This window comes from Chlamydotis macqueenii, chromosome 7 (genome assembly GCF_036417535.1).
Source record: "Chlamydotis macqueenii isolate bChlMac1 chromosome 7, bChlMac1.mat, whole genome shotgun sequence".
Classification (NCBI taxonomy): domain Eukaryota; kingdom Metazoa; phylum Chordata; class Aves; order Otidiformes; family Otididae; genus Chlamydotis; species Chlamydotis macqueenii.
In genome coordinates, this window is record NC_141562.1 from 39,380,020 (window position 1) to 39,398,483 (window position 18,464).

Here is an 18,464-nt window from a genome sequence, read left to right on the forward strand (position 1 = left end):
GAGTGGTTTGTCTGGCTTAGCTGATTTTTCTGTTTTCTTCCTCTGGGCGTCTGTAGCATCAGTTCACGGCTTGCAGGTTACTGTGCTGCCCTGTGAGAAGGAAGCCCACCCTTCTGAGCCGTGGCCTGCCGCAGGCCTGCCCACCGCAAGCCTTTGGTTTGCAGGTAAAGCCGAAGCACCAGGCGCGTGCTCTGGTTCTCCCTGCCAGACAAACGCCCCTTCCCCTGCCCGGGAGACGCCGATGCAGGAGGAGATGCTGTAACCGGGCTGAGAGCTGCAGATTCTCCTCGGGCAGCGTCGTGCCGTGGTTTCCAGCCCTGTTGAACGGCAGGGAGCAGGAAAGGGAACAGCAGAGTGGTGGAAACATGAGGAAGCACCTCTGTAGGTGAAATCACCCTGTTCTGCAGCTCTGGATGCATAACCTGGATGAAAACAGAGGTCCAGTACCGGTGTAAATGTCTGTGAGGGTTACACATACACAGCCCTGCTCTCTGGTGGGCTGAGGCCTACGAGGGCGGCAGGTAACACGGGGACGGGGACGGGGCCGGGGCTGTTTGCAGGCTGAGCAGCGGTGGGATGGGCTGTCCCGCAGAGCTCAGGGGCGAGGGACCACCACCCGCCCAGAGCCGTGTCCCACAGCAGGGGCTTGGGGAGACCAACCAGCCGTGGCACGAAGCCCGATCCGTGTGAAACCTCGTTACAGGTGCTCGTATGCACCCACGCGTGAAATGTGAAGGGATGCAGCTTTATCTGAATTCATGCATTTAAACCATTTTTTTGGTGTTTTTTTTTAATTATCTGATCTGACCTACATCTCATAGCTTAATGCAATGAGCTGCAGTCATTCCTGATTTGAACATATATGGAAATGCATTTGTTTGTCTCTTTTGTATTTAATTTTAAACAAATTGTTTCATTTCTTGACTGTTTTTCCCTGCAATTGCACCAAGACTATTGAATATCTATTTTTTTTTTTTCTTTCAAAACAGAGGTTTAAAATGATGGCAGTGGAACTTGCATAAGGAATGGGAAAGGTCGAAGTGCCGGTCTGCCGGCAGTGACCTCTCCCCGCTGCCCAGACGTCGCTGGAGTGACAGGGACACCCCCAGCTCGGCAGCAAGGGCGGTTCTGTGATCTCTGCCCTGCACACAGCCCTGTCTCCGGCACCAGGCTCCTTAGTGACAGGCACCTTGGGACAGCGGGGACCCCGGCAGGAGCTGGACACGCTCTCCCCTCTCCCAGCATCGCCCCGCAGAAGCGATTTGGGCTGGTCCTGCTGTTCACCTCACAGCTGAGGGCTGAAATCCGGCTGCCCCTTCCCCTTCAGGGCGTGGTTTACAATTGTCTCCTCTATCAGGGAGCCCATTCCCAAAGGTGGGGTCCCGGGAGGTGCGGAGCTGGCACTGCTCCATGGTCACCCCAGCCTCAGGCGCGGAACGGGGCTGGGCAGTGTGCTGGGTGCGGGGATGCTGAGCAGAGCCAGCTGCCTCCCAATGCTGGGAAATGAAACCACCCAGGGCACAAACACGGCCTCTGGACGCCCCTAATTTCTTTGGACAGCTTTCCTGCAGGCTTGGGCCAGGCACACACTGGGCAAAGGGAGCTGCTCCGTGCCCTTGACTGAGAGCCCGCGCCCAGCTGGTGGCTGCTGGCTCTGCCCTGAGCCCACAGCCCGCGTCTGGCGTGGGGATGAACTCTCACTTCCTAGCAGACAGCAGTCATATTTAAAAATAAACAAACAAACAAAAAAACAAAAAACCCCCACAAACCAAAAAACAAACCAAACAGTAAAAATGCAAAGCCAACAATTGCCCAGCCCAAACCAAAACAGAACATGCAGCGCAGCATATCAAATGCATGCACGTGTCCAGGCAGCAGAACATTGCACGGTGCTAAAATCGTAAGCGAGGGCAGCCAAGCAGCGTGGCCAAGGGGTGTCCGGCCAAAGGAGTGGCAGGGCCTCGGCCGCCCCGGTGCCTGCGCACCAGCCGCAGCGGAGGAAAGCAGGGAGAGGGATGCTGCAGGGCTCACGCTGCGTGAAAAACTCCTGCCACGTCCCTAGATGCGCAGCTTGACAGACAGACACAGCACTAGCACCGTGTTTCCATGCTCTTTGCCGTGTGTGCGCCCACCCCGAAGAGCGGCCCGCTCGGGCTCAGCCGGCAGAAAGACGAAATCAGGTGGTGAGCACGGGGAGGGCCGCTCCCCGCAGTCCCTCGCCATGAGGGCACAGAGCGGCCTTTTGCAGCTACAGCGGTGGGTTAACTCTCAGCTTTCCCACCCCGTAATTTCGGGGCTGTGGGTGAGGAACTGCCCTCACCCTGCTGCCTTCGCACTTGTCCCCTCTACAAGGGGCGAGTGTCCCAGCTCCTCAGGTGCCCTTGGCACTTTGGGGCAGCTGCGAGGGGTCACGCCTGAGGCCACTTGGCCAAATCACGCCAAATCGGTGGCCAGGCAGGGCCCTGCCGAGAGCACAGGGCTGCCAACCGCCAGCCAAGGCTCTGCCGAGAGCCACGTTCAGGCACGGGGACTGATTTGTCTCCTTCCTCTACCACTTCTCCTGAGGCGAGGAAGCGCCGCTGTAGATGCTGCCTACCCTGAGCTCGAGGGAGCCAGCACGCTGCGCCGACAGCCATAATAAATAATTCCCAGCACTGATGAGGAATGAAAGTGAAAACCCAGAGCCCTCCTGAAGTTCCCTGGGGCCGTTTTTATTAAGTTTAGGATACAAAATCCAGAGCTGTGCAGTGAAATACGAAAACACAGCGAGCCATGGTCGGTGGTGCCTCAATGGCGGGCGCTGGGCCCAGGGCGCTGCTCCTCCTCCTCACCGAGACCCCAGCCCCCCCACGGCCCACGGGGCCCTCAGCCCTGCCGCTAAGGACGAACCCTCCCCAGGGAACGGAAAATACCCAGCTGACACTGCAGAGCGGGACACTGTGAAACGCCTGGACTCGGCTGTGTCCCTTTTGAGGCTGGTTTTGCTGGTTTTAAGGCGTCTCTCGGCTGCGTTCCTGCAGCTCTCCTCCCACCCCCGGCTCCACGCTAGCAGGGAGCATCCCACCGGCTCTGGGCGCCCGGCTGGGCTTCAAACGCTCTCGGCATCCTGCTGCTCTCGTGGTTCCACCTTCACACGGCCAGCAGCTGCACCCACCCGGCCCTGCCAGGCGCTCCGTAACCTAGAGACCACCACAAGTCCTTGGCAATGTTAAAAATCCACATTTATTACTCCACATACGCAATGGCTTCTCGCAGCATCTGCAAAAACACACCCGTGTCGTAACTTAAGTATTGTGTGACATGGTAAGATTTCCATGCAGTACAATTACAGAAATGTATTAACATAAATTACAAAGATATACTTTACCGATATTTCCACTGAAATAATTTTTAAAAATACCCTACCAAGGCATCAGGATTTCAGCACAGTCCAATGTCAAGTTCGTGTTATTGATTTTTTTAATTACTCTCATTCTCTTGTCGGCAAGGTATAGAGTAATAAAGAATTGGCAACAGAATAACCATGAGGACCTGATCTGGCTTTTGTTTCCTGTGCAAAATTCCCAGTGAAGTCCGTGGAATTCAATGGAAACAGTTAAAAATATGCAACTTTGCAAAACTTCCTAATACAATGGAAAAAAGAACCCAATCTATGGCAAGGAATTTAAGGAGAGTAATTTATAGACGGTGTAGACTTTTCACAGCCAATAATGGCACACTGTAGAAATCTGTCATACAAAAAAATACATGTATTTAAATATCTCTGTACAGAAAATCATTGTATTCTGGTTGTAGTGGAGACGCAAACCAGCGCTGCTGTTGACTTCTCAAGCTCTGCACCGCGGGGTGTGGTACCAGGAATATTTCAGGACTTCACTGCGAGTTCTGCTCACACCTGGGGCTGCACCAGGCTCCAGAGCGAACCAGCGGAGAGGAGCGGCGCAGAGAACGTCAGAGCCACGCGTTCTTCACAGAGCCAGCCCTTGGGCTGAGGATGACCCTGCGCCAGCCCGGCGCCCTCGGCGCAGGCAGCACGCCGAGCACCGCCAGCTCAGCTCTCGCCGCGGGAGGCAGGGCTGGCAGCCGCAGGGTCGTCACCGGCCCCGGCAAGGTGCCAACGCCGCGTGGGCCGCCCCGCCGAGGACGCGGGCCGATGGCCTCTGCACATGGTCAAACGGATGGCAGCAGCGCACGTCCAACACCAACGGCTACAGGTGACACTGTCACCGGAGCGGGGCTTTGGGGGTACCGCCCCGTCCCCAGCCCGCTCTGCGCCAGCCAGCCGGTGACAGCAGATCGCCGACGGAGCGGCGGGAAGGAAGGAGGCTCCCGTCACCCCGACGGATGGGGTTAGCTTTACACAGGATGTCCCTGGACAGAGCTGCAGAACTTGCGGTGCCAATGGGGCCGGGCTCGGCCGGCTCAATCAGCACAGGCTTGTCACGGGACACAGCGATGGGGACACGACACAAAAGGGGCCCAGAGCGCAGCACACGGAGGGGACGGAACGGCCCGGAGTACTGAAACCCAAGACAATGAAGCACACACGTGTCTGTTTCCTGTCATCTTTCCACTCTCCAACTACTCTTCTCTTGTCATTTCTTCTCCAGGGACCAGGCACAAACAGGCATCACTAAACCCTGGTCCCCGATGGCACCAGTGAAGTGAGGCCCATGCCTTATTTAAGATGAAAAACGAGTATTTCAGTCATACCACACTTGCGGTGTCTCTACTACTCACTGCAATGATCCTAGAGATCTGTGTCCTGTCCCTGTGCGCAGTGAGCGAGGTTTAGAAACAGCTCGAGGCAGACAGCACAGTTTCCCCCGGCGCGTCCCTGGGAGACGCGCTGCTGGATTTCCGCAGTGCTCCCCGGCAGCCAGACTCTGCCCCAGGTTATTTCACCCGGGAAGGAGCGACTACCTGCCGCCTCCCCAGAACCCTTCCCGGTTTCTGCTGACTGCTGCTGAGAATATTTTGCACAATTTCCCCAGGAAGAGCAGTGCTGAAAAGGGAAGATAAATGACCGGCACAGAGAGGGCTGGGGCGAGAGCCATCCATTCACAGCGAGCCAGCTCCTCCCCACGCACACCAACCTCGACCTCGAGGGCCTGTCGTCCCTCGTCCTGAAGCAGGCGACGAAAAGCTCTGATTAGACGACCTACCAAACTGCCAGCATCTCCCCTGGCCCGAGAGCTTCTGGATGAATGTCTATCTGCCTCTCTCAAATACGGGATGGTTTGGTCAGAAAATAAGTTATGTTCTGTGTCGTTCTGACAGTCCAAACTTGTCATTATTCACAGAAAGATGATAAACAGTGCAATGGCGTTTACTGAAAAAAACTATCCATACTGGTGGAGTAAATCATCTGTAGTTTATAATTCCTGAATAAGTAAGTGTTTCTGACCCTCACTCTGCTCCTCTTGCCCACCCGAGCCCCGGCCGGCCCATGGCGGGTTTCTGGCCCCTCGCAGCACCAGGGTTACCAGACTGCTCTGGGCAGAGGCAAATCAGAGCCGGTCCTGATGTGGCTTAGTGACTCAAAATTCAAGTGTTACCACTATGCTGTAAAGTATCCCGGCCACGGCGAGCGGCCGCTGCCGACAGGCACCATCCCCGTGCGGTGGGAGCCGAGGCCGGCGAGGCACGCAGCCGGCAGCCGAGGCGCAGCGCGCAGCGCCAGGACAGGTCCCGAGAGCTGCCGTGCCCGACCGCGCTCACCTGGCTCCCACCCGACCGTAACTGTGCAACCGGCACCGAAGCTCTGCCTTCCCCCCGCCCCACACAAGCTGTGTCTGTGCACCTGAACACATTTTTCAAGACTTCCGTGAAAATTTGGTTCCGCGCAATTTTAGCCACGTACTAATTTCCACATAAAACTGTGGAAAATAAATGTGTTGTGTCATTTTCTGTATAAAATTGTTTCGTAGCAGCTACACCTTTCTATTTTATTTGTGGAATCCAAAAATGTAGCAAAATTTGTCCTGAAAGGGTGTGCATTGTTAAAAACATTTTCTCTCCATCTTTGCGGTAGGAGTACGCAGTAAGGACGCAAACCCTGCCGCCTCCCAGTGTCTGGCAGCAAACAGACGCTGACAGTTGGAAGTGAGCGCGGGCCTAACGGACCCCCTGTATCACAACCGCCGGACGCCGCAGCAGAACCCGCGGCGCGCCCCCAGCAGCAGTAGCCAAAAGCCACTCCACAGCAGATTAAGCAACTAATACCGCGACGGCTCCTGAAACGAGAAAGGCAATATCCACAGCTGGGAACACTGACAGACATCTCCCGTCTGATTAGGAAGTTAAAGCAGGTATCGGTAAATTATATACAGTACTGTTACTTTACACTGAAAACAAAGTAAACCAAAGGGTGAAATAAGATATTCCCCTGCCCTGACAGCCAGGCAGCATCGCCAGGCCACCCACTCTGCCTCAATAAATTGTCAGTCTGACAAACTGCGTCCTCCGAACCCGGACAAACAGAACCCAACCTCCGGTCCGTTCGCACGGCTCCTTGCACTCACAGCAGCTATGTGAAGAAAGCAAATATTTTAAATACATTCTGCATCTCAGTTACATGTTGAATCATCATCCAGCCCCAGAAGAATCCATGGAGTGCCCAAAAAAAACATTTATTTGCCCCGAGTCAGGAAACTCTGACAGGTGACGCGAGGACACGGCCGTGCCCGGGGCGTCCTTCCGGCTCAGCACCGAAACACTGGGGGCTCCCAGGAGGCTGGCGCCGCCCGCCACGGCCCAGTGAGGCCCCGGGGCTGCTCCGAGGCACACAGGGACTGCTTGTCCCTGCGGCAGCCTTCACAAACACGGAACGCCAAAGTAAAATGTAAACCACCTATTCGGCCTTCCTCCCTCGCCACACCTGCTCGGCGTCTTCGCTTCTGGTACCCGGGGACGTAACTTCTTACCTTGTCGTCTTACTGGATTAAAAACACGTGCAGATCAGCGATCTGACACTAAAAAAGCACAAGGAAAGAAGCTGATCTCCCTCCTCCGACAAGTTGCATAGCAAGTACCTTCACGCACGACGGGCAACCAGCGTGCCGAACCGGCGCTCCGCTGAACCCAGAACGCAGTTCTGTAAGAACGATCTCTTTTGCTACAGCGTGGCAAGACGAGTCGTCGGTGCTCTCCGGTGGCGTCGGAGGACAGCCTGCGGTGCTCAGCGCGACCTGAGAACGGGTTATCAGCGCGGCGCGGGCCGGCGACCCTCGCCCGGCGAACGCGGCCTAGCTGCTGCCTGCGGAGGAGCAGACGGAGCTGCACATGTTCAAGTTGGAGGTCTCGGACTCGGCCTCCGTCTCGGCTTCGTCAGTGGTCTCGGGGGGGAACACGGACTCGCTGGTCTGCTCTTGGCTCTTCTTTAGCCTGTGTGGAGCAGGGGAAGCGGGCGTCACACAGCCACCCCAGCCCAAACGCCCGCAGGAGGAGCGGTGGGACGGCGGCCCGCAGCAGCAAGCGTGCCCCGGGCTGCTCGCACACCGCTCCTCCAGAGGGGCCGGCAGCAGGCCCTTTCCACAGCACACACTCGGCACATAAAAAGGTCAGGACAGGGACTGACTATCAGCAAAACACACTGAAACGCTCTGAAATTCTCCGCAGTGACCCGCAAGGCTTCAGCTTTCAGGAGCGCTGCCCACCCAGCCCTCGGCCGCAGGCGCGCGGTGCCACAGCCGGGGCCGCGGGCTCCCTGCCGCGCTCCACCTCCTCCGTGGGCTGTCTCCTGCCTCACTTGCCAACCAAACGTCGCCACCCCAGCCTGCTCGGCTTGAGCCCCAGTGCTCCCACTGCCCGCTCACGCCCTGCAGAGATTTCAGCACGTTCCTTGCCTTTGTTTCCCAAAACACCACCCTCTAAAAGCAGGATGGATGAGAAGATGCTATGGTGTCACAAACATATGTTAATCCCAGAAGTCTCCCTGCAGCACATTTCATTTGATGACAGTGATTAATAATCCCTGATCTTGTCTCCCTTCTCGGTAAGAACAGCTTTTCACATAGAGGCAGCACCTGAGCTCCGCGGCTGACGTCACCCAGAGCTACGGCGGCAGCGAGATGCTCCCGGCCATCAGACCCTCGCCCTCTGATTCCTACGGGAAGGCAGGAAAAGAAGTATTTTTTCCTTCAAACAAAAACCAGCCCATATACTCACTTCTCTCTGTTAAAGATGACAAAGTCTTGCTGGATAGCTTCAAGGCATTCTTGGAGATAGTCGTTCTCCTGTTGAAGACAAACAACACACGCGTAAGCAGCCCCATCTGCATGTCATGGCTGCCTCCAGCCCCGCCGCGCTTCCAGCTGTACGCACGGAGCCTCCCAGCCACCGGCAGCTTCAGCCGAAACCAGTGACGGAACCAACCCAGCCGACTGCCTTCACGGCTTCCACCGGTGCCTTGCTTCACCTGCGGCCTGCACCGTTTCCCATACAACACAGCCAGCACGCCGTTTTCCAGATAAACACCATTCTGGTTTTGGGAGCACTATCTGCCCATAGGAAGGAGAGCCAGCGCGGGGGAGAGAGCAGCCCAAAGCCTGCGTGTTGGAGTCCTCGCAAGGACACGCACAGAGCTGCCGCCTGGCCGCCCGCCCGGCTGCGCGCGGTCCCCCGGGGCGGTGCAGGTCCGCTGGCTGCACGCACGCCGGGGCAGGAGGACAACACGGGCGTGTGCCATGTTTCCCCATTTCTGCCTTTACTTCACCTCCCGCATCACCTAGGCGCGGAGATCTCCTCCTCCAGCTCCGGCCGAAGCAGGGACGCCCGTCTCCCGCCCAGGCACTCTCACTCAGCCCTCGTGCGCCCACCCTGCACCCCGGCCACGGGCCACGGCCACGGCGAGGGAGCTGCAGAGCGGGCGGCTGGCAATGGGCCGCGCGTCCTGGCAGGCAAAGGGCCCTTAACTCTCCTGGCAGCAAAACCTCGGAGAGGTATCTGCAAGTTTGCTTATCCTGTTTTTTTTTTTTCCGCCCTCACTTCCCGACTTATTTTTCCTCCTTTTACAGTAAGTCTCATTGATCGCAGCATTAGCTCCCGCTGACGAGGGACGGGATCTGTTGCAGTTAATTGGCACAGATAACGAGACAGCAAAATCCTGCCCGGCACTCCCCGCTGCTCTCAGGCAGGGGACAGTCCTGACCTCGCTGCGGGGAGCAGTGTTTGTTCCCTCGGTCGGGGATGCGTGCAGTTCAGAGGCACCGCGCCACAGAGGCAGGGCCGGTGGGTGATGCGTGATCGCTCCCACCAACCTCCCCAGCACACCACCCTCCCCGCAAGCACCCCTTCCAGAACCCCCTGCCTGCAGGACCAGTACCTGCTCCGCTGCGTGAGCAGATGGTTTTACTCCTGGGATGTCTGCTCTGTAAAACCGAGATTCTGGTATTTGTCACCCCAGTGCTACAAAAGCACCGTGACTCCCACCGTGAAAAGAAGAAACAAATCCATCTCATCCCTAGCTTCACCTCCAGCTAACAGATCCCTCTCTGCAGAAAGCGCTCACGGGCACGCTTCTCCCACGCACGTGTGCCAGCCTGCGCAGCCAGAGCTCACCCCGGTGCGGGGGCCCGGCAGAGCCGTGGGGCTTACCCAGCCGCACAGCTCACGTGGCGAGAGAAAACACGGGACAGTCGCGCAGACCCGGGACTGACTGGCTGCACGGCCACCAGCAGCGCGTGGATAAACCACTGCCATGTAACTCTGCGACACAGGCCCTGGGCAGTGCCTCTCGCAACGAACACGATTGTATGGGCTTTGTTTGTTCGTTTTCCTCTTGACCTGCCCAGACCTCTGTTTCTCATTCCTTTTTCCAAAGTACAGATTACTGTGGCAGAGTTCTACCAAACTTAGGCAAGAGGAACATTTGGCTGTCGGGAAGACTCCACTGGGCAAACGCTTTTATCAAAATAAATCCGCAGTGACTGCATTGTCTCAGTACATCCCAAAATTCAGCAGCTCAGCCTTTTTTCCTGGCTGGCCGTTACCCCAGAAAGCACTTACAGACTGCGAGCTGTCTTTGCTGTTATCCCTCGACTTGTTCTTCGCAAGCCTCTTCTTCTTCTTGTGCAAGGGCCTGGACTCCAGAATCATCTCCTCCAGCTCGAAGGTGGGGTCGCAGTGCAGGCGGCCCTTCTGCCAGGACACACAACAGCACCGCACGTTAGGCACAGCAGAGACCCTCCGCAGCTGAACGTGGCGGTTCCTCTAACGACGAGAACCGACCCTGCCTGGGGCCAGGACACAGCTCGCTCCTACTCACATTGGGGACGAAGCCCGGCTCCACTCGCTTCTCGCAGACGTCGCTCCAGGCCACGCCGGACAAGTACGCCGAGGCCTGAACGTCAGCCAGGCAGGAAAAGCGATGCTCGGGGTTCACCGTCAGCAGCTGGGGAGAGAAGAGCATCCCCGTCAGAGGAGAAGGGAAAGCTGCCCAGCAGCACCCTGCCTTTAGGACACCTGAGATGGACCAGCCACACAGCAACCTTCTGTCACAGGAAATAGGTAACACACCACAGAAAAAACACATTGGGAAAATGCTTTGGAGGTTGTGAAACCAGGCAGCCAAAAATCTGGCAGTGTGAGCACTCGGACCAGCATGGCTTTGCTCCTCCCACACCTGCCTGCAATGCAGGACCCCTCAGCGCAGCACCCGGGCGCTGCCGCCCCGGCACACTCCACCCCGTGCCCGCGACAGACCTCGCTCCCCTCTGAACACATTGAATCCCCCAGAGGCTCATCGTTTCGGTTTCTACCTCCACATGTTCTGCTTTCACACCACGTCTGTGACACCAGGGGATACTGCTGCGTCTATCACACACACGGATCACTGAGCACAGACAGAGAAGAGTGATTGCTTGATCCACTGGAACACCAGTCTGAGGACAGATCCGATGTTTTGAAGAATTCAGCAATGTGTACCACGCCTGACGCTCAGCTGACTTGAGTTCCAGCTTCCAGGACTGCCGGAGGTTTGCCTAACGCGGAGATATGTCCGACACGGAGATATGTCTGACGGGGAGGTACGTCTAACACGGGATCTGGGCAGGGCTCCAGAAGAGGAAGGCGCCGCGATGGCACTGGCCCAACGGGCAGGAGATGCAGGGCACAGACGCCGGGAGTGGGAGCTGGCCCTGGTGAGGGGGTGGGCAGCTCCTGCCCGGCATTGGCCCTGGGTGCCAGCAGAGCGCAGGGCTGGGACAGCCGAAACCTCAGCGCTCTGGGGACACGGGGGTCCTGCGGGGCTGGGTGGCTCTGGCACGCTCCTGGGGAGAGGCTCAATGCCCACCCGACGGGCAGCCCAGCAGATGGCAATGTGAACCAGCCGCCGCACAGCTGAGAGCGCCGCTGCTCCCAGACCGAAATGTAACCCTGTCAACTGTCCACCGAGTCAGTCGTGCTGTCAGCACCGCTGTGTCTTCTTCATAGCACTCTCATCAGCCACTTTTCCGAGTCCTCAAGCAAGCAGAGGCTAAACCCAGCCTCCACGTCGAGCCAACACCTCTCCAGTGCAGCACGAGAGCAGCAGCCTGTCCCACAGACACGGACACTCCCCAGACCCTCTCACGACCAGCACACCGCATCAGGCCCTGTGGCCCGCCAGAACGGGCGAGAGGGCGCAGCGAAGGCAGCTGGGGCAGCACGCGCTCCTCCAGCCCACCCGGCTGTCCCAGCCACGGCCGCTGCCTCGGACGTTACGAGGATCACAGAGGGGGTGTGGAAGGGCACAGTTCCAGCCCAGGCAGGAATCTGAGTGTCCCACCAAAACCAGCCTCTTCCCTTCCCTTGCTATGAGCCATAATGCATCTTATTACTGGGGTAATAAACAAACAAAATGCAAGATTAATCTGTGCTTAAGCCTGAACAAAGTCATAAAAATCAGTCCTATTTCAATTTTACATTATTTATTAATACTCCGAAAATTTTCCAGCTAGCCCTGCAGGCACTGCAGCTGATGTACAATGTGAACCGCGCCAGCAGGACCATTTACCTTTCTTAACAGAGCAACCACCTCTTTTGACCACGCAGACGAGTACTGAACGCTCACGGTACTGAAGAGCTGAACTAAGGACTCCACGGGGTTGTTGGAGTGGATGTCATATGGCCTCTGGGGGGAGAAATGGAAAGATGAGAAGAAATTCCCTTTCCTCTCTGCAGTCACTCAGAGAGCAGGTTCTTAGAGCTGGGACCGTCCGGGAGCCTTACCCAGCCCCGCAGCAGCTCGTAAGCCATGATTCCCAAGGACCACCAGTCAACCTCGAAGGAGTAGCCCGTCCCACCGTTCAGGAAGGAATGGAAAATCTCCGGGGCTGAACAGAGAAGGGTGAAATGCAACAGGTTATTCACTGACTTCCGTTTGTTTCTATTTCAGTATTTCACGGCAGGCAGTATGTAAACTGCACGGTTATTTTCATGCACTACTGCAGCTGGGTTACTCCCAGCCGAGCGAGGGGCAGAAACCCAGTGCCCACCAGGACACACCAGCCCCGCATGGCGCCAGTGGGGAGGGCAGGGCAGGGCGGGATGGGATGGGATGGGGTGGGATGGGGTGGGATGGGATGGGGAGGGTGTGCTGAGAGCGATTCATTCACTCCAGGAGTTTCATCTCTCAAAGATCAGGCTCCGTTGAGTGACGTGGGCGCAGGCACTAATGCGGTACACGAATTCAGCGCCTGTGTCACAGACAGGGCTGTCAGGCGGCATGCAGCGAGCACTGAAACGTGAGATGCAGGCGTGAGGAACAGCTACTATTCCTTACCCATGTATGGCTTGGTTCCAGCTAATGCAGTTGCTCTTTCACCGTCCCTAATTATCGTCGCAATATTAAAATCTGTTAAATGTGCATGACCTTAAACAAAGACACATTTTAAGAAGGAATTAATGGCAGCGCAGAACAGTGGCAATCTCGCATCAGAATACATTTGTTCCATAAGCTTCTGCTCTCGGGCAGCGTAGCACGGGCGCGGGCAGGTGAGGGTCAGATCCCAGATCCTGACGCGTTCCCAGGATCTCGTCTGGCCAGGTGATTAAATGGCAGCTAGCTTTGGCCTTGATTTTAAATCACACCTGGAGCACGCCTACACCAGCTCCAGCACTTGGTCAAATTGCTCTACCAGAGCCTACAGCCATGGAGAAGACAGGAGGGAAACGTGATAACACAGACAATGCCTTGGTCACATTGAGTAAAACCCCAGAACTGTTTTTGACGAAAGCCATTGGACCACGGCTGCCCCGAGGTCCCAGAGCTAACGCAGTGCTGCCACCGTGCCAGACCACAGCAAATCTGGACGGGTCGGTTGAATGAACCACAACCGCTGCCCAAACCCTGAGCCTGCACGAAGAAATCATGAAGGTATTTCAGAAAGTGCTGGAACACCTTCTCTCTGCTCCTACTTTCTCTGGCATCAGGACGGAAAGTTAATATTCAGAAATGGTCATGATTTCCAAGCCAGCCTGGTGCAGAGCGAACCCACCCACTTGGGAGGCCGCTCTCTGCTCTCTGTCTACACGGCAGCTGTGAAAGTGGTGTGTAAACCACAGACTGCCCTGGCCTACGCAGTCTTCCCCTACATCTCCTTCTTCCCATTTCTGTTTGGGCTCTACACCCTGCGCTACCTTCTAACAAACTTTGATGCAAGCGCAAGCTTTGGTTTTGATCAAGCTTTGTGATAAAACTCAGATGATTTGGAGCCTGAGAGATGGTGTCTTCGTTTTAAGAGATCTACTACCAGACCAGAGCTCGTGACAGGACCTCCTATGGCATTTCTCCTCCTAGGCCCCTGAGACAGTACTACCAACAGACACTCTCAGAAAGGTTCCTGACCTCACTCCACCTGGCTCAGCCCCAATCCATCCCCCCAGGAAGACACGGAAACTATCCTGAAAGTGCCTGTGCAGGTCCCTCGCTCTAAACTCCAGCAAAGCCAGCTCTTGCGCTTCGCACAGGTACCTCGACCAAGCACTGATCAGCTAGGAGTGGGGTCTTTTCCACACTTTTTCCAAAAAAAAAGACATGCAGTGTTCAAGACTGTAAAGAATCTGTCCCTTGAATGAAGGAGGCAGACAAAGCAAGGCAGAGAGGTCCTACCTTGCTCATCAAGAAGGATGTTGTCTGGTTTTACATCTCTGGGAAAAGAAGCAAGGTTATAGCAAGATGAAATCTCAGTCAGATCAAGGATGCAACTCAACAACAAAAAACCTCCTTATGTGTCAAAAATCAGGAGCAAATAAACAAAAAATACTGTAACACGAGACAAATCCCTTTATGAGGGACTAGAAATACGCTTTTCCTGGGCAACTGGGCAAACTAGTGGGAGCATCTGACTTGTTCAGGCATCGTTTGTAAGGAAAACTAATAACACAATACTGGGGCTATTTCTGTGGAATAGCCTTGATGGCTTTGAAACCCACCCTGGGAGGTACCTCCAGGCCCCAGCACAGTGTTGGCTCCCTTTGAAGGCCGGGGGAGCAGGAGCAGTGGCCGGAGGCTGCCCAGGACCGGCACCGCTGCCATGGTTCAGTGCCAGCAGCTCCCTGACGCGGGTGGCATTAAGCAGAGATGGGCCCCCCCACCCCAAACCACGACCGCGGGTGAGAGACCGCGGATTGTCATTATACCTGTGGATGATATGCTGACTTCGCAGGTAGTCGAGAGCCAGCGCCATCTCACAGATGTACAGCTTGACCGTTTCTTCCGTGAACTGAACATTTTGCTGCAGATGGTAGCGCAGGTCGCCGCCCAGAAGCAAGTCCACCACCATGAACATGTCCTCCTCATCCTGGAAGGAGTACCTGCGGGACCGGCGGCGCGTAAGCGAGCAGGCTGGGTGCCACAGGACTCCCAAAGCCACCTCAGGTGGTTTCCCTCTCCGAACTACACAGCTCCTGTGCAAACTGCAAACACCCCCACTGCGAGCACATGCCGGCTTCGCTGTTTACACCTTTTTCATTAAGCAAGATCAACTCAAGACGTTATCTTGTTTTTTAACCTATTGGTGCCCTGAGCAAGGCCTCCTTAGAAGAGGGGTGTCGTCATCACCCCCTGCTCACCCTGCCACCGTCACCGCCCGAGCAGTGCCGTGTCACCCAGCCGCAGGCAGAGCTGGGGCTTCGCTAGCCAGCCACGGCACAGAAACCTCGCGTCCACGCTTGTGAACCACCACATAAACCTACACCGAAAATATCTTTGCCTAGCCTGAAAAGGAACTGGAAAACACAAGCACTAATTTAACCACAAAAACCAGAAAAAGAGATTTCTATTTACTGTAGAGTAAAACGCCTCTCTAATCTGCAGCGGGTCCCTCAGGAGACTGACAGCAGTGAGGACACCACAAAACAACGTGCAATTGTTAAATTTGGTGACTATTCCTGAGGAAGGAGTACGTGGGATTGTATAATACTTATGAATCACACGCTTCTGCTCTCATCCTAAGCGTAGTCTTATTCTAAAAGTACGAGCTGACAGGGAAAAACTTGCTAAGAGAGCATGTTTTCTCAAGAATTTCATTACCTGTTGGAAAAAAAATATTTTTGGGAGTGGCTCACCAGGCACTGCTTCCAGCCTCGGCCCACGTCTCAGCACTAACACGAGCCCTGCCATCTCCGAGGGAGATTCCCGGGCACCGTGCATCGCAGATGCGCTTCACTGCATTTTTACATAATATCTCATTTTTGCTTATCCATTACTCACCAAGTGTGCACGGCCTTTATTTCACATTTACTGTTTGCTCCTCTCCACAGCAGGGAGTTGCGACTGCAGGGATTCTCAGGCAATCTCAAAGCGCGCTGGGATGGAAATGCCGCCTACCTGCCGTGACGACGCTCCAGGCCAGGGCTGCAGCAGCCTGCCTTCGCGAGGAGCCGCGCTGTCCTTCGAAAGAACGCACTACGAACCACGCCCAGGGCGTGCAAAGCACTCGGGGAACAGGTCCTGGGCAGAAGGTAAAGCCGTGTGCTGCTCACAGGGCAGGGACGGCAGGAGAGGACGGGCCACCCCGAGCGCCCGGCAGCAGCTCCGGGACAGGGCCACGGGGCTGGCGGCCGGGGACTCACCCAAAGGAACCGACAGCTCAGGACACAACGCCCTATTTTCTAAAACTTGTAGACTAACGTGCAAAGTTTGATAACGATACATCTGAACTCTGACGGAATATGTTTTATTTGGCCAGTGAATCTATTGCAAAGTACGTTTTGCCCTTAGGCATTCTCCAGTAAAAGGCCACACATCTGATAATTGGAAGAGATCTAACTTTTTCCAGCAACAGATCACTGAAAATAGTTACAATTCAAACCGCGCAATACTAACTTGATGGTGTGTGCCCCGGCAAAAACTATCCTCGTTACTGGGTAACGTTTTAGGGTCGGATTTTAGAAAAACTGCTCAAATCAGGCTGAAATCTAACAAATAGCTTTAGCTGGTAATGCTTTTGAAACGCACCCTGCCCAGACAGTCACAGTAAAAACGCTGGCTACGGCTGAGAGCAGCCTGGTTATCCAACCTGCCAGCCAACCTCTGCGAGACCGCGTCCTCCAGAGGGACCAAATACTGTGTGAAACGCTATGCATTTTGTGTAACTTCTGTATGAATAAAAGTTACAAATTACCACCTCTAAAAATGCTAGTTTCTGGGAATTTTCAAGCTGCTATGTGCTACAAAAATGGGCCCCGCACAGTACCCAGTTCACCACAGCCTGTCCCAGCTCCCAGGATCTCCACGCACATGGGATGGACTCTCTTTAACAGCAATCACCGGGAGCATCCCACTGCCCCAAGACCCCTGAGCCCAACTGCACACCAGCACACCCTGGTACAAAAATATTTACGGTTAAATTGGTGGGGGGTTCCTTAGGGGGCATGTGATAGTGGTTTTTGCAAGAAGGCTGGTGAACAACACCCAACAAACCCACAAAGGCTTTTGATGGAAAAGAAGCAGCTAAGCTGTTTTAAAACATTTGATGCCGCAGCATTTGGACATCTCCTGTGCTGCGCTTCCTGACCACGTTTCACGTTACCATGGCCTGCCACTGCAGCTCACTGGGATGCTCCCACAGACGTCTGTGACCCCAGGACGGGGAGAACATGGCTCTGCGAGCGCCCGAGGGCAGGCGGCCCCGGAAGGCGGAGGGGAGGTGATGCTCACCAGAGGTTCACCAGGAACACGTGCTCGATCTCCTGCAGGATCTCCAGCTCTCTGAACACATTGCGCACCTCATCTCTTTCAATGCACTGCTGTTTGTTCATGTACTTCATGGCATACATCTTCTCAGTGTCTCTCTTCTGCACAATGCACACCTGAAGCACCACAGAACGGGAGGGGAAAAAAGAGATTTGGTAAAACGTCCCACAGCCTCATTTGCTGCGTTACCTGGTGGAGACCCTCGCTGTTCAGCACTTCTACCCCACTATGGGATATTCCTGATCCCTGGGCTGTGGCTTGGAATCTACAGACTGCAGAGTCACAGCACGGTTTGGGCTGGAAGGGACCTTAAAGCCCACCCAGTTCCCCCCCCTGCCCTGGGCAGGGACACCTCCCACCAGCCCAGGGTGCTCATAGCCCCGGCCAGCCCGGCCTTGGCCACTGCCAGAGATGGGACAAGATGTAAGCCACAAGCATCCCTGCTCCAAGCTTCCTCTAGGACATGAGGCCCAGCTCCGCAGAGCTTTCCAGCAGGGAGAGGCGTCTGGGAGCCTAGGGACAGAGCTTTGTGCTGGCTGCCTCCCAACGGGACCGGCTTCGGGCCACCGCGGGGTTTCTCCCCCAGCCTTGACTCCATTCGGCTCACATCCGCTGGCTGCCAGCCTCCAGCAGATTGGTTTTCATCTATTGCGTATAGAGCAGTGCTCCAAAAGGTCAAAATAAACCCATTTGTTTTAGCAGAAAGCAATTAAAATGTAAATTTGTTAACAACAACAAACACCGTGCCCCAGAGACGCAGCGGTACCCTGTCCTTGCCAGACACAGACCCTCCCTGCCAGGCTTTCGCCACCCCGGAGCCCCTCCTGCGCACCCAGCCCGGCTCCCAGCTCCCGCGGCCCCAAGCCGTGGTGGACGGGACGTGTCCTCCCGCGGGCGCGGGCCGCGCTCCCCGCTGCTGGCCGGGTCCCTCCCGCCTCCCACCCCTGCCCGCTCTGCTCCCCGCCACACGGGCACCCAGTCGCGGCGGCTGGGCAAGCAGGAGGCCACGGCGGGTCCCCCACGTGAAACATCAGCTTCCCACCAGCTACCGGCAGCCGTCCCCATCCCGGCACGCAGAGCCAGGCCGTGTCGGTCCGCGGCGCCGGCGGGAGAACCCGCCACCCGCTCTTCCCACGGGCAACAAGCCTGCCGCGCGGGCACGGCTTTCCAGCCAGTACTTCCCTGGTGAGCCTCCCTCGTTCTTCTGAGTAATAACGACATGTTAATTATCAAGGTAACTATTTTTAAAAGAGCCAATTAGTTATCAAGGTAACTATTTTTAAAT

General features: G+C 55.8%; 1 protein-coding gene across 1 annotated transcript in view; it reads right to left on the reverse strand.

Annotated features, from left to right (window-relative positions):
* Positions 1-3,203: 3,203 nt before the first annotated feature.
* Positions 3,204-18,464, reverse strand: part of STK32C (serine/threonine kinase 32C) — an 82,368-nt gene continuing 67,107 nt past the window's right edge. The window contains exons 3-12 of the mRNA XM_086752532.1: positions 17,144-17,295; positions 14,623-14,796; positions 14,093-14,130; positions 12,764-12,853; positions 12,211-12,314; positions 11,996-12,112; positions 10,268-10,393; positions 10,009-10,140; positions 8,170-8,237; positions 3,204-7,386 (exon numbers count right to left, since the gene is read on the reverse strand). Coding sequence (XP_086608658.1) covers positions 7,248-7,386; positions 8,170-8,237; positions 10,009-10,140; positions 10,268-10,393; positions 11,996-12,112; positions 12,211-12,314; positions 12,764-12,853; positions 14,093-14,130; positions 14,623-14,796; positions 17,144-17,295 — 1,140 coding nt within the window. The 3' untranslated portion in view covers positions 3,204-7,247. The remainder of the gene's footprint in view (positions 7,387-8,169; positions 8,238-10,008; positions 10,141-10,267; positions 10,394-11,995; positions 12,113-12,210; positions 12,315-12,763; positions 12,854-14,092; positions 14,131-14,622; positions 14,797-17,143; positions 17,296-18,464) is intronic.